Here is a 15,954-nt window from a genome sequence, read left to right on the forward strand (position 1 = left end):
CCAGACTCATGCTGCCTGAAACTCAATATTCCGCCTTCCCTGGTGGAGTCCGAGGGATGGTACAGTTCATCACAGCCATCGCTCTTGATGGGATGCATCATCCTTGAAACCACCCTTGAAATAGCACAGCCCGGAGGAACAGAAGTTTAGCATTTCTAACTTTATTAATTTGATCTGTTTTATTACACACATAACCTAAAATTACCTGTTGGTACTATTCATTAAGAAGTCTAGAGTAGTGATTCTTCAGCCTGGCTGGTTATCATAGTCAGTGGGGCAAGTCTGTTTTTAATTACAGACTCCCAGGCCCTACCTACAGCACACGGAATAGGGATTTTTGGGACAGGACTCTAGAATCTCTATTTTTCCAAAGTTCCTGAGGAGACTTTGAGGCAGCCAACCTGACATTATTCCTTGGAAACATTGGCTAAAACTTTCAAGAATATCCTCCTCAAAGTCTGGAGGGTGGGGTCAGAATTTAGGAGGCAACACTCTTTTGCATAAGTGGAAGAAAGGACACTTGAACAAATAGGAGGTGATTTAGAAGATTTAGATTGGTTTCTTTTGTTTTCTGTTTGTTTTTTACTATTTTTTTTTTTTTTTTTTTTTTTTTTTTTTTTTTTTTTTTTATAGAAAGCATATTCAGTGGAGCCTCTGGCTTGAATGCTTCCCAGGATCTGATGGCTTTTTCTTTTTCTTCCTGTTCCCTCTCGCGTCTTAACGCCCATGACAATAAACAGGCTCCAATGCATCATGCTGTCTCCCTCCACTTTTATAAATGCACAATTGAATCACTGGATCTTGATTTAGGACTGAAATTTGGCAGAGAGCTCAACTGCTCATTTCTAAGGCGTGTGAGTTATCAGGTAAATCAGTTACTTCATGTATCAAAATCTTGGAAGGTCCTCCCACCAACGCCCACCACATACCTGACTCATTTGAATAGTACAATCGCAGTTTCCAAACTGGGGAATTTAATGATCTACTTTCTTCCAAATGATAGTTTACCTAGAGGACTGTCTGGAAAACTCAGGATGAAATTTTTACCGTCAGCTGGGTCGCAGAATTTGCCATTCCACCTTCACGTAGAAACTGCGTCTCCCTTACTCACATTTGAGAGGCTGTCAGAATAGGCAAGAGGGGAATCAGGTGTGGTGGATGGGGAGCGGAAGCGCACAAGAGGTCCCACCACTCAGGGTGGCGTAGCATCGCCTTCCTCAGATGTGTTCCTGTTTGCAAGAAAGAGGAAGGCATGAGACTCCATCCCTCTTTCTCCCTCAAAACCCTCTGTTTCTTTGAGGTACATGACACCATCTGCCACAACATTTCTCTCTCACGCTGAAGATTGGCTCTTCACCTGGGCAGCCGTGTTTCTGGGTAAGGCCAATCATCACCTTTCTCCTTCTCTGCCCAGCAGCAGCTGATCCCTGATGCACAAAATCACACCAGGCTTCTGTGTAAATTTACACCCACAAATCCCAAGTGGGCACTTCCTATCAACTAGCAGTCCTGGTTTGTTTTCCTAATATTTGCCTTCTAGTCGAGAAGGTCTTACAAGTCACATGACCTTTCCTTGCTTGTTTCTTCCTTCTGGCCCATCCCTCTTCCCACCCAATCACTCGGTTATTTGGGAATTGGTTGTCTGATCTTGCTGTCTCCAATTTCTTGTTGATGTCTCCAAATCACCTTCCAGTCCAATCAGCCCTGTGTCGTCGTTATCCCTGAAACCTCCCCATGCCATGTTCACTTACTAGGGCCATCACCACATCGACCACTGTGGTCACCACCTCCCTATCTGGAGTCCCACAGCACCTGGCTCTTCTCTCCCTCCTGGAGATGTTCTCCTCTACCAGCCCCAGAGCATGGTCTTTCCTCTTTTCTGCCTTCACTTTTTTTCTAAGGGATTTCATACTGTTTTCTCTGTGCGGATGATCTCCCAGTCTCTATCTCTAGTCTGGGCACTCCTGGCTTCCTTTTGGACACGTCCTCTCCCATGACTAATAAACATCTCAGGAATGATATTCCAACTCTTACTCTGCCTCCAAATCACTTCTGTATTTTTCTTCATTTCCCTTATCTATAGTAAAAGCCAAAGTGTCCTTGATTTCATATCTTCTTTCAACCACCATATACATATCTTTAAGGAGAAATTAAGATTATATGCACTGAAAGTGTTAGAAATTTTTAGAAAAAAAAATGTATGTCAAACTAAGGTGGAATGAAATGAAAACTCACAAAGCCATAATACATGGTGATTGAAGTGGAAAGGGTATAACACTGACAATTTGTATCAAGAGAGTAAAAATTTTGCAGTGAGAGCCCCTCTCCAAAAATAACAGAAGACGTTATTTATGCCAATTGGGCATTCCAAGTGAAGAAATGGCCACGAGCTCCATTTAGGTTTTTAGAGGTGAGTTTTGCATAAAGAACCTTGAATTGCATTAATATGCTCAAATCACAAGAGAGCATTGAGCTTTTTAATGGGATATAATTAAGTTTCTTCCTGGAGGTTTGATGATGCCACTGGGTCAATGCTTTTCTTGAATAATCTGGCTTCAAATACCTTTTCACCTTCTAATTCTAAATGCAGGATAAAATAACAATGAGGGTTGCCTTTTATATTACCATAAATCATGTTTAAGATGATAGGATGATGGCAGGTGAAGGGAGAGATTTAGAATCACAATTTGGTGTACAAGAGGCTGTGACAGGGTTCGCCAGCCTGTGGGTTCCAAATGCCTGGTGGTTATAAGGGAATAATGGCCGGGGGGGAGAAGGGAGTGCATTGTGTTATAAACAGGAAACCACAAATCCATATGTGATAATTATCTCACAGGTGTGGATTCCTCTCCTCTTTACACTTAAAAGTGCTGTATAAAGTTTATAGCTGAATTTGGAAATTACATTTTTTTTTCCAAATGACAATTACAATTGCAAAAAAAATGTAACTGCTCTCATGAGTCGGCCCATGAGATTTTTGAACCTCGACATGTAAATTTGAATTCATATCTCATGCCTTGGACCAGAACAAATTTCAGATGAATCTAAGACCTAAATGTAAAATATAAGTAAGTCTATGATAAAAAGCCAGAGGAAAATATTTTTAAAAATAATCTTGGGGGCGCCTGAGTGGTTCAGTCAATAGGCAACTGACTTTTGATTTCAGCTTGGGTCATGATCTCAGGGTTGTAAGATTGAGCCCTGTGTCAGGCTCAGTGCTGGGTATGGAGGGGGCTTAAGATTCTCTCTCCTTCCCTCTCCCTCTGTCCCCTGTCTCTATATAAATAAGTAAATAATCTTAGAACAAGGAAGACTTTTTAATATGGCCTATAACCCAAAAGCTGTGAAAAAAAAGGGGGTAAGAAAGACTGTTAAATTGTGCTCCATAAATCAAAACTATATGTGGAAAATTGCCATAGTCAACTACATTTGCGACTTCTATTACAAAGGGCTCTTTCTATCAATATATGAAAAGCTCCTAACATCAATAAGAAAATGCCTAGAACTCAATAGATGAAAGGGCACATTTTGTGATCATTTGAAGGATAGGAAATAGAAATAGATTTTAAATAAGTGAGAAGTGCAGATTTAAACCTCCCGGAGCTATTTTCTGCCAATCCTATTGTTAGAGCACAAAGGGTGGAATGCACATTCCGTTGGCAAACGTGTAACATCATAGAAAGTCCCTTACATCAGACGGATACACCTCTAGGAAGTGAGAGTTACCACGAGCATAGAAGTTGCAGAGTGTGGACGCCGTTTTCCGGGCATTTTCTCTTTTAAGAATATACCCCATAGATGTAATCCACATATGTGTAAAATAGATTTTCTAATGGGCCACTTATTACAGCATTATAACTGATAGCAAAACACTGAAATAATATAAATGCCCATCACTAGGTTGGTAGTTAAACAAGTTATGAAAATCCACACAGTGGGATGTTAGGTGGCTGTCAAGAACGGATAGGACTCTTTTTGTAAAAAGATGGAATTATCTCTTTATACTGTTAAGTGAAAAAAAAAAAAGCAGTATGCAAAGTAGTCCACATGGTCTGTCTGCACTTGTGCAAGAGGAGGAAAAAAAAAAAAACCTCATGTCTTCTTGTATGTGGATAATATGGCTTGGAAACATTAAATGAGAATCTGTTGATGTTGGTTGCTTCTGGAAAGGAGGACAGGGTGGAGAAGGGAAGTTTTTATTGTGTATATTTATGCACATTTGCATTTTTAAAGACAAGAGTTTTATGAAGCAGACAGACCATGAGGAGAAGTGTTCGATGACCGCATCTCGGTGTGTTCCCTCCTTTGAGGCACATGTTTAGGGCTTGGGAAGAGATGTAGTTTGCTCAGGGTCAGGTAGCTCAGTTGCTGAGCTGGAGAGGGGTCTTTATGCTTGGTCTAGGCCTCTTCCCCACACCAACCATCCGGCAGAGAGGGGGACAGACTAGGAATTCTTAGTTTCAGGATTTGGAAACAGCCGAAACACCATGACTGCAAGCATGGAGATTGGAAAGCAGAGAGCATGCCCAGCACCCACTGAGTGGAAGAAGCAGGTAGCATAATATGTAGAATACATGAAAATGGGAAGGGAAGTGAGCCCAGAATGTAGTGCAGGTGGTGTGCGAGCAGCTGGTATGAAGGAAAAGGAGGGATTTAAAGGATCCTCTCTGGAGTTTGGGAGCTTTTGCCTCTGGGCAGTGGGTTGCTGAGGAGAGACTTTCCACTCACAACCAACGTGAAAAATGTGGACTTAGATTTGGAAAGAGTGTTCTGATTACGGTGTGTGCAGTGGACTCGTAACAAAGAGACCCAGTCTAGTAGGGTCAAACCAGAATTCGGGCAGGGCTGCAGTGTTGCACAGTGCAGTAGGTGTGAGTTAACCTTTCTATATTGTGCATGGACAAATGACGGGTGACCACCACATTCACTTCAGTAAACAGAACTCGGGAACTACTGGTTGGCATATGAAAGCTGTGCATCTCTATGAAGGACTTGGTTTGGACGGATTATTGCTGAAGATTATCTTGAAGTCTGTAAGCATCAGTCCTTCCCGATGCCCACCATACCATCGGGTTATTTTCTTTCTTTATTAATGGTGTATTGTGATGGGTAACTGTGCGTGGCGTCTTGGAGAGTGTTTATGGATGGATTGACCTTTAAATCTGTGGACTCTGAGTAAGCAGATTGCCCTCCCCAGTGGGAGTGGGCTTTACCCAATCTGTTGAAGATCTGAGTAAACTAAAAAGATGGGCATCCTCAGGCCAGAGGGAACTCTGTCAGCAGGCAGCCTTTGGCCTCAATCTGCACCGCTTATTCTCCTAGGTCTCTCTGCCCGTTGACTCACACTACAGATTTGAACTTGCCAGCCTCCATAATTCTGTGAGTCAATTCCTTATAACCAATGAGGTATCAAATCATATATTTAATAGTTTATAATTCATATGAAATTTGTATCTTATTGATCCTATTGGTTTGGTTTCTCTGGAGACCCCTAATACTGTGGTAATACCTCACAATTCCTGCATCTCTCAGAAGTGGGTTTTTTTTTTAACAGATAAGTAAAACTCTTTTTTTTTTAAAGATTTTATTTATTAATTCATGAGAGACATAGAGAGAGAAAGAGAGAGAGGCAGAGACACAGGCAGAGGGAGAAGCAGGCTCCATGCAGGGAGCCCGACGTGGGACTCCATCCGGGGACTCCAGGATCACACCCTGGGCCGAAGACAGGGGCTAAACCATTGAGCCACCCAGGGATCCCCTAAAACTCATTTTTAAGCACTTAAGAATACTCTTTAAAGTGAATAACATCAAAATGTACAGAAAAACATGCCCAAATCCTAAGCATACAGGCTGATGAATGATCCCAATGTGAGTGAACCAGTATAGCTGCTTTCTGGCTTGAGACAGAGCATAACCACAGGAGACGAATGCCCCCTTCTCACCATTCACTTCCCCTGGGTCCCCAAAGCGACCTCTGTTCCCACCTCTAGCACTGTTTTTAGTTGCTACCATTTTGAAGTTGCGTGAACAGAACCATAGAGCACATAGACCTTTCCATCTGGCTTCTCACGCCCAGCATCATGCTCGTGTTTCTCACATTGCCGTGCGCTTTTGCAGCGTGTTCACTTCAGGGCTGCGTAGGGTTCTACGTGTCTGTTCCTGATGGACATTTGAGCTGTCTCCATCTGGGGGCTGTTATGAGAAATGTTGCTGCAGGCATCCTTGTATCTGTCTTTTGGTGACATATGTGCACATTCTACTGAGTATATGCCCAAGTGTGGAATTGCTGGGTCACAGGATGTGCGTGTTGGAACCTTGCAGATAGCGCCAATATGTTTCCCATAGTACTCGAACCAATTTACAATCCGAAAGGCAGAGTTCCAGCTGCTTCTCATCCTGGCCTACACCTGTTATTGTCAGTGTCTTATTTAAAGGCATCCTGGTAAAAATGTAGATATATAATATCATAGGATGCCTCATGACATCTGAATGTCAGGGAAACAATAAATACTTTTAGTGTAAGTATGCCCTAAGGATTGCAGAGACATACTTTGATCAAAAATTGCTGGTTGCTGGGGCACCTCGTGGCTCAGTCAGTTAGGCGGCTGCCTTTGGCTCGAGATGTGATCCTGGGGTCCTGGCTTCCTGCTCGATGAGGAGCCTGCTTCTCCCTGTCCTCCCTGCTCGTGCTTTCTTTCACTATCACTGTCTCTCTCTCAAATACATAATTTTTTTTAAAGTACTCATTGCTTATCTGAAACTCAAATTTAACTATGTCCTGTATTTTTATTTGTGAAATTGGGAGATCCTACCTTGGTAGATTTACAATATCTTCCATCAGCTTTTTATTTTTTTATTATTTTTTTAGCTTTTTATTTAATATATATATATATATATATATATATTTTTTTTTTTTTTTCATAGTGTGCCTCATTGTTTTGAGTTGGAAGGCAGGTCAGAAACCAGATAGTTGGGTAATTGCCTGAAGAAGAACTCTCACTGTTTTGGCAGAAAAAAAAAATATTTTTAAAGATTTTATTCATTTGTATATTGAAAGAGAGCAAGGGGAGGGGCAGACAATCTCAAGCAGACCCCGCCCCTGCTGAGTGTGGCCACCAACGCGGAGCTCCGTACCACAACCTCCCCCCCCATTACGACCTGAGCCAAAATCAAGAGTCAGGTGCTTAACTGACTGAGCCACCCAGGCGCCCATGGCAGAAAGTCCTAACTTGAGAGTTCTGGAGGACTGGACATGCCTCATTTCACACTTGCCTTCTTTGTCCTAAGAAGCAGAATAAATACTGGCCAGATGGAGATGAATTAACCCACTGCAGACTCCAAGCATAACCCACTGCAGATTCCAAGCACACCCACCTCACACTGCCATTTACCTGGGCTGCTACCTCAGGTAAATGGCAAGACAAGACTCATTGTTCTGGCGAGTGATGGACGTCAGCTACCGTCTTCAGCTGGGTAGAAGGATTCTCCTAGGATGCCACCAGCAGCTCTGTCTAGCGTTCTCTATGTCCCAAGACTGAAATTGTTCAGTTCTTGATGTCTCTTTCCTTATGTGGATTTTCCCTCTCTGCTCCTCGTGACCTGGCTGGCTTTGTGTTGCTCAAGGAGCAAGTCTGCAGATCATCAGCCTCACTCACCATTACCTAGCAGAGCCAGAACTGTAGGTACACATTCATCATCCCATTAATAGTCACCAACTGTAGACATGGGGTCTCCTGCGTGGTGGAGGAGGAGGGCTTGGACAGCCCAGGCTATTTTATTGTTCTAAAGTCATAATGGGTTGAGGACACCTTGCTCCTTAAAGAGTGGAATGATCAGTAGCTTAATTGAGCTGAACATAAACGGCCCTATTTAAATCTCTTAAAATCTGCAGAGGAAACAAATCTCTCCCTTGTTGAGTGTTAAATTGAAACAAATGGTGAAAGGATTTCTCGATGTTCTTTTAGCTGACTTTACCCCTGCTACCAAATCAGGAAAAGAAAAAAAAAAGCCTCATAATAAAAAAAGGGGGGGGTGCGGCTTGATAAGTCAATTATTTTTTATGATACAAAAGTCAAGGTGAATTTTCTTAAAAATAAAAAGAATTTTAGCTTAAGGAATTTCCCGAAGGTTCTGAAATACCAAGTAATTAAAATCACTCAGAGGAAATCATATAATCCAATGGATGCTGTTTTTGTATTTACAATTAATTAATCTCGCTTTTCTTAAGCACAAACTACTCCCAGATTGCTGCATTACCTTTTTCTTTAGGACACATTTCAAGCTGTCAAAGACTAATTAGGTAAATCATCACTTGTATTTCAGAATAATTTATCTCTTTATGCTTCCCTTAGGTCATTAAGGGATAATCTCCATTTGTCCCTCTCATTCTCGTTCACAAGCCTCTAGGCTGATTTTTTAAAATGCAAATTTAGTGGTCTGAAAGAGTGACAGGATCTAAGTACCTGCCTTTCCTCAAGTAGACTCACACACCAGCCAGGAGTCCTGAGAAACCCATGTGAAGGGTCACAGCTGGCTCTAGGACGTTTACCATCTCAAGTCTGTTCCCTGGAGTGATTGGAAAAACCCTTTCCTCCCTCCCCTGAAGAGCAGGGAATCGTTGGAGAGTCAGCATCTTGCAACAATTCCCAAGGGTTAGACATTGAGGGAGGCGCACAGAGTCCATGCCCGCATCCCTACCACGTGCACACGCGCACACTGCATGATTGTGGGGGTTCAGTGGCGTGTTCCTCACGCTGGGACGCGTGCTTTCAAGTCTGGCCCTGAGAGCCCCTGGCCTTCCACGCCATGTCAGGACCACCCCCGGAAGCCGTGGTGGTGGAGATGCCCTCCTGTGCCCAGGGCTGCAGCCCATCCCATTGGGTGCCCTGTGCGAGTTCTCATGAGCAGCACCTCAACCCACGGGGAAGGGCAAGAGCGTAACTGCGTGGAGTTTATCACCTGGGAGTGTTATTGAAGTTACTTAGACACACAGAAAACACACACACAGAGACTAGGATGGCTTATCCTTACCCTCCAGTTAGACTTTGGGTTGTTCTCGTTACTCAACGCCCCTCGTGTCCTTGCCACTCCCAATGTCAACTGTGTCCTTGAACACGTGGTAGCGCTGCTCGGGGGACTCTCTACGTAGGATTTCTCTCCGGGAGAGAGGACCCGATGCATGTGCTCAATGGGGTCTTTGTTGAGTTTTCAGAGACTGACGTTCATGTTCATGGGATTGTGTGGTGTCTTGTAACCTTTCTCCCTGTCCCTCTATTTATGGTGCACACATGTTTGCCAAGCCTGGCCCAGGAACTATGTCAAAAATTCCAGCAATGCCGCAGCGTTGAATTCCTCAACACAGATCGCTTCTCCCCGGCTTTGGTTTCGTAACCGTCGTGTCCTCATGAACTGAAGGGTTTTGCTTCTATTTTAACCCATCTGTTAGACTCATTAGCATTCCCGGTCGCTTGCCCTACATAGCTGGCGCTGCTTCCCTCTTTAGGTGTGAGAGCAACAGCTGTGGAAAATATTCAAATTAAACCGGTGACCTTGTTAGCAAGGAACCTGTGAGCACATTTACCTCCGTCGGCACTGTAATTTATAAAAATATAATTTGGCCACCGCGCTATGGTAAAATGGGTTAACAATTATTTTTATCGTCTGGGCTGTTTTGTTGTGTCATTCCATATTTGTTATTCAAATTGCCATAATAAGAACAAGGCATTTTACCGTTCTCATTACAAGCCATATAATGTCTAACCCAAGCAGTGATGTAGTAGAAAAATTGGACTGTAGGAAGGGGGGATAGCAATAAGTTTCTTTTGTGCATAAACTCCACAAGGCCAGAAGAGCCATTTCCAGCAGCACCAGCGCCGTGCTGGGCCGGGCCCCGAGACCCCGCCACCCTGCCCTCTCCTTGCTGCCCCTCTGACGACAGCCCCCCAATCCATGTAGGTGCCTTGGGCCAACTCTCTGTGAGCAAGATCCTCGATGCCATCCATTAACTCAGATTGTAAAGGTCCCTTCCTTGGATGATGTTTGGCAGAGGATGGAGAAAACACCCCTGCCTGCCCAGCAGAGCGTCCTCTCGGCTTCTGAGCTGCTGCTGCAGATGAGCGGGGTGTCTGGGGCTCTGCTGCGGCGGGGCTGTCGCCGGGTGTCCTTTCCGTAGGCCAGGCAGTTGTCCTTCCAGCTCTGTGCATCCTTCCACTCCGGCCAGACTTGTGGACAGCCAGCCCCCCGACACTGGCCTTCTGCGACCCTGCGCTGCAGAGACTGGCCCCTGCCTGGCTCACACTCTGTCCCCACGCCCATGGGCCTGGCCCTGCGGGGCTGCTCCTCCCTGCTGGACGCCGCGATGCTGCCCGCATCCCCGATGCTGATGCCACTCGTGGCACGTCCAGAGGGTGCAGCCCGGCCCGGCTATCCCAGCCCAAAGCCACTCTTCTCTATGCCTCTTGTTAGACGGTTTTTAAATGCTTCCCGGGGGCCTCAGAAGGAGTGGGTGTGGGGAGAGTAGTATAATTGTATGGACTGATGAAATGCGCACAGATGCGGGTGGGAAATCTCTCTTTCTGCTCTCGGTCTGGTGTTTTTTCAAGTCATTTCAAATTAGCTTTGATTTCAGATTTATACAGTTCTGAGTATAAATTTCAACAAGGACAGGTGACCAGGGTAGACTCGTAGGAAAACGGATGAGAAAACTTGAAGCCGCACATTCATTAGGGAAGTAAAGTGGCACTTGCGCACGTGCGCGTCTACACACACATATACATTTTTCTTTTTCTTTTCTATTTTTTTTTTTTTTGGTAGATTCTTGCTGCTGATACTTTTATGGCAGCTTACAAACCTGTAAAGTGTATCGTCTCTCCCAGCCAGTTCCATGTGCCTTGCGGGTCCTTGGCAGAGAAAGGAGATCGGTAGGCTTTCATCCGTCCACCTCCTGGGCTCCGCATCTCGGCCACCCCATTCCTCTGCTACTCTTTCTTTTGCAATGTCACTCAGAAATCCAGGTTGTTGTTGTCTAAACCCACCTTCCAGTCTTTATCCTGACACATAATGCTTGAGAATGGAATTTCAGGTGGCTCCTTCCTTGATTGCTTTGCCTTCTCATGAAGTATGTGTGTGCACGAGTGTGATTACATGGGTGCCTGTGCACGTGTGTGTGTCCCTGTGCATTCGAGGACATAGAATGTGCATTCTGTACCAACGCAGAAGAGCGTGAAGCTACAAGGTCACTGTCTGGCACATCACAAATATTTTTAAAAGGAGAAAGGGACAGGTAATGGTTCTACTGGCACTAGAAATTAATAAAAGGAAACATTTCTAAATTTGGAGTAGCCTTTTGAATGCAGTAGTCCTATATAGTTATCACTCATTTCCACCTCAAATTTTTAATCTAAGGAGGATCTTTCTTTCTTTTTCTTTCTTTCTTTCTTTCTTTCTTTCTTTCTTTCTTTCTTTCTTTCTTTCTTTCTTCCTTTCTTTCTTTCTTTCTTTCTTTCTTTCTTTCTTTCTTTCTTTCTTTTCTTTCTTTCCTTCTTTCTTCAGAGAAAGGTGGAGGGAGGAGCAGAGGGAGAGGGAAAATTTAAAGCAGGCTCCATGCCAGTGCACAGGCCCAATGCAGGCCTTGAAATCCTGACCTGAGCTGAAATCGAGAGTGGAACGCTTAACCAACTGAGCCACCCATGTGCCCCTAAGGACCATTTCTCAAAGTGTGTCTACCTGATGTTAATGTAACTAAAAACTGAGGAAATATTTAAAAATAGTTTCAATGACAAAAAAAAAAAATCCTTATGAAATGGGTTCTTTTCTGCAGGGCTTGGCAGTACTGCTAATCTGCTGGATTGCTTCATGACTCTCTAAGGGTTGGGGCGGGGGAGTGGGGGGCTCTATTATGGACCTATAACTCATAATTATTTGACCACAGAATACTTTTTTAGGAATAGTGTTTGTTTGTTTTGTTTTTTGGTTTTTTTAAATGCCACTGTGGGAAACAGAAGTCTGGAGAATCCAGAATTACCAGGGTTATACGGGATTTGTAGCGGGGAGCACTAGAACCGTCTCCCCCGACTGCAACGGGAAGCCTGTGCTGTGTTGTGTGCCCATCTGTGTGATAGCTCAGCCCCTATGTTAATTTATGTCCCAGACATTTTCTAACTCTTGTCTCTGAAATTGGAAGGTCAACATTTTCCCTTTAAGAATATATTGTAACCTCCCCCAAGGGAAACTGTCTGAACTATCCCTTCTTTTCCTGTTTGAGTTCAACAGAGTTTCATCTATCTTTCCTTTATCATTTTATGGAGGATTAAAATGGAATATACAAATTTGTAATAAAACTAACACAATTTATGATCACCTTTCCTGTGAGAATTGTTAGGGATGATCGTAAATCTGGGGTGTTTCCTTCTGGGAGAAGCTCTGGCAAGCCCCTGGGAGCCATGGTGCTCTTGCTGGCAGAGAGGAGCCATTGTGATTCAAGGCCATCCTCACCTGGTCTTAATAACACCTTGTAGCAAAATTAATTTACTCTTAAAATTCCTGTTGCCATAACAACTTGGTGCTGCTGGTCATGTGATTTAATGAGATTCTAGAAGAGAAACATTCTAGAGAGAGGAGGGATCAAATGGAGATCACCTGCCTTTACATACTTGTAGTTAGATGTTAGCTGAGAGCTGAAGGAGGCGCTTGCTGGGGAAGAAGAGGCACAGACTTTTGTTTCTGTTTTTGTTTCCCTTATTCTTTAATCCTAAGGAAGGCCTTGCTTCTTCTCTTCTCCCGTTTCCGGGGTTTTCCATGGGAAGCTGTGCATTTTAGCTGGGTTATGGCAGGCTGAAATGAAATGGAGATTATTTTGATTACAGAAAAATAGAGATTACTTTATATTCTTGTATTTCTTTTTTTATTATGCAGCCTGATGCTAGTATGACCCAAACACATTATATGTGGAATAGGAAATGTATCTACAGTAAAGTTTACTTGCATTCTTCTTGTTTTTGTTTTGCTTGTTGACACTGTATATACTGTCCTAAAACACGATACATCAGCTCAAAACCTGAGTTTGAGCTGGTCTTGTACTGGGCCGACCAAACCAAAACGTCACTTTTCTTTCAAGCTTTGTAACCCATTCTTCCATCAGGGAATAAAAAATGGACCTCTAAACATGACAAAAACCATCAAAAGAATTGTGTGTGTGTGTGTGTGTGTGTGTTTAAGCAGTTAAGTAGGCGGTAAGATCAGCAAAAGTGTTGTATATCCTTTCTGATGTGTGGGCTTCAGCGATGTGCTTGTTTAATTTCATACATGTTGTTGAAAATTTGGAAAATATAGGAAAAAAAGATGGGAAAAACAAAAATCTTCCTTATCTCATCATCTGGAGATAATCATGTCCTATAATATATTCACAGCCATTCTAGAAGAGAACCTATCCTGTTAACTATATGATTAAACATCCTTCCACAGTGTGTCTCGTAATGGCAGTCCAAATTTTGTTGTGTCATTGTATAATAGATATTTAAGTCAATCTCCTTTATTAAAAGTTTAGAGTATATTCATCTTTTGCTTTTATTAATAATTGTGTAAAATATATGTCTCCAGATTTTCAAGGAACCTCTGTTCCTGTAGTTGATTTCCTAGGGATGGAGTTCTTGAGTCAACACATATGAGTAAGTCATGTTTGGGTGCACCTTGCCACATTCCTTGTACAAAGGCTGTACCAGTGTCCCCTTGTACCAGGCAAATAGGAAAAGGCTCTTTCCCCCTCCTACTCACTACTCACTCCCATCCTGGATATTATCATCAAAAATGTTCTCTTACACACCTATTAGGGTGGCCAATATCTGACCACTGACAATACCGGATGCTGGTGAGAATGTAGAGCAACAGGAACTCTCATTCTCTGCTGCTGGGAATGCAAAATGGTGTACCCACTTCGGAAGAAAGTTTGGCAATTTTCTTACAAAACTAGATATACTCCTATCATATGATCCAGTAATCATGCTCTTGGTATTTACCCAAAGCAGCTGAGAATTTATATCCACCAAAAACCTGCATGTGGATGTTTTCGCCATACAAGAAGAGATGAAGATGCCCTCCAGTAGGTGAATGGGTAAACAAACTGTGATACATCCAGACAATGGACTATTATTCAGCACTAAAAAGAAAGGACCTATCAGTCCATGAAAAAATATGCAGGAAGCAGTACTAAGTGAAAGGAGCCGATCTGAAAAGGCTGCATACATACATGTGTGACTCCAATTTTGTGACACTCTAGAAAAGGCACAACTATGGAGACAGTGAAAGGACCAGTAATTCCAAGGGGATAGGAGGGAGGGAAGGATGGATAGGATGAGCACAGAGGATTTTTATGACAGCCTGTGTGTGATATAGAGAGAAGAGTAGTCTGTGTGATACCAAAATTATGGACACATGTCATTCATTATACATTTGTCTAAACCCATGGCATGTACATCACTAAGAATGAACTCTAATGTAAACTATGGGCTTTTAATGATCACTGTGCATCCGTGTAGGTTCATCGGTTATAACAAATGTACCATTTGGTGAAGGATGTGGGTCAGAGGGTGTCTCTGTATGGAAACTCTCTGTATCTTTCCTCTATTTTCCTGTTAACCTAGAACTACTCTAAATAAATAAACTTTAAAAAAATGTTCTCCAGTTTGTTAAGTGAAAAATAAAATCTCACTTTATTAGCACCTTCCATTGATTGTCAGGACCATGTTCAACTTTTATCGGCCTGTTCACACCAGAGAACCATCAGCTGGTCCTTTGAGGCCTCAGTCAGGATGGAGAGAGCTTCACCCAGGCCACCTAGACATGAAGGTCCATGTGTTTAACTTGTTCACTTCTGGCTCGAGTTCCAGCCTCTTTGGATTTCTTGGGTTCTATGCACACAAACTCAAATGAGGAATGAGGATCCCACCTCTAGCTATGTGTGTGCTCTCTGAGGCGTACACACAGGCTGTTGATGTAGCTTGGAGAGCATCATAGGAAGAGCTGGGGAGGACATTACACTGTGAAAGTATAAACAAATTAAGGAGAATATCATGCCACCCCGTTCTAAAAGGCCTTTCAGCCCTTCATTACTTTCCTTGGTCAGCACCCTCTTTTCAAATCTCTCATCTCCCCTCCATAATTTTCTTCCTGTATTTCTAGATTTGGAAAATGGTGCCCATGCACTCCATACCTCAAACAGCTCCAGGTTGCTGCTCTTCTGCGCCTGATGCACTCACCTCTGCAAGGGAGTATCTGCCCCACACTTCAACCTGCTGTCCCACCCAGTGTCAGAACAGGGGAAGGAACAGGATGGATGTTTCCGCTCTCCCTTGACATATTGCAGTTTTCTTAGGAAGCAGAAGCAGCTACGGTTTTAAATAATAATTTTATTTTCTGCACAAGAAGCCCCTAGCACAAAGGACATTGACTGGAGGTGAGGACAGATTGGTCCCTGAGAGCTACACCAGAATAAAGGACCTGGAATACAGAATCGAGTACCAGAGTTGGCAGCTTTCTAGCAGAATAACAGCAGAATCGGGTGTTCAAATTGCTATGCGGATTTTCTGATGTTGAGATGAAGTCTACCTCCTGGTGATATCACATCATTGGGCCTCTTTGCACTCAAAATTTTAGAAATAAAACTGCATGCTGTGTAGAGGTCAAATCTGTAAATTTGCTGGAAAAAAAAAAAAGGAAAAGATGTGCCTATCCATCTGGGATAGGAATTAAGACCAGCATTTCTGATGTGGTGCTCAGGATATCACATGTACAGGATGCTAGCAAAAAGAGCAAAAGGTCATGCAAGGCTGTGTGTGCCCATCACTCTGGCAGATACTGGGTTGAACAATGCAGCCCAGCAGCTCTGCTTGGGGTTATGGGGACATTGTCGTCAGTGCTTCCTGGGTGGGTTTGACCATGTAGTCTCTTTCTAAGGGGAAT

General features: G+C 43.3%; 1 protein-coding gene across 4 annotated transcripts in view; it reads left to right on the forward strand.

Annotated features, from left to right (window-relative positions):
• The window catches only part of LOC125753653 (uncharacterized), a 175,552-nt gene that overhangs the window by 101,129 nt on the left and 58,469 nt on the right, over positions 1–15,954 (forward strand). Inside the window, exon 2 of one of the 4 annotated variants that reach the window (XM_049101336.1) lies at positions 15,175–15,715. The exons of the other annotated variants lie outside the window; for them this stretch is intronic. Within the exon in view, the coding sequence (XP_048957293.1) occupies positions 15,175–15,367 (193 nt within the window). The 3' untranslated portion in view covers positions 15,368–15,715. Of the gene's footprint in view, positions 1–15,174; positions 15,716–15,954 lie in introns of those variants that run through there. 4 annotated transcript variants of the gene reach the window in all.

The sequence above is a fragment of the Canis lupus genome, chromosome 2, assembly GCF_003254725.2.
Source record: "Canis lupus dingo isolate Sandy chromosome 2, ASM325472v2, whole genome shotgun sequence".
Taxonomy (NCBI): domain Eukaryota; kingdom Metazoa; phylum Chordata; class Mammalia; order Carnivora; family Canidae; genus Canis; species Canis lupus.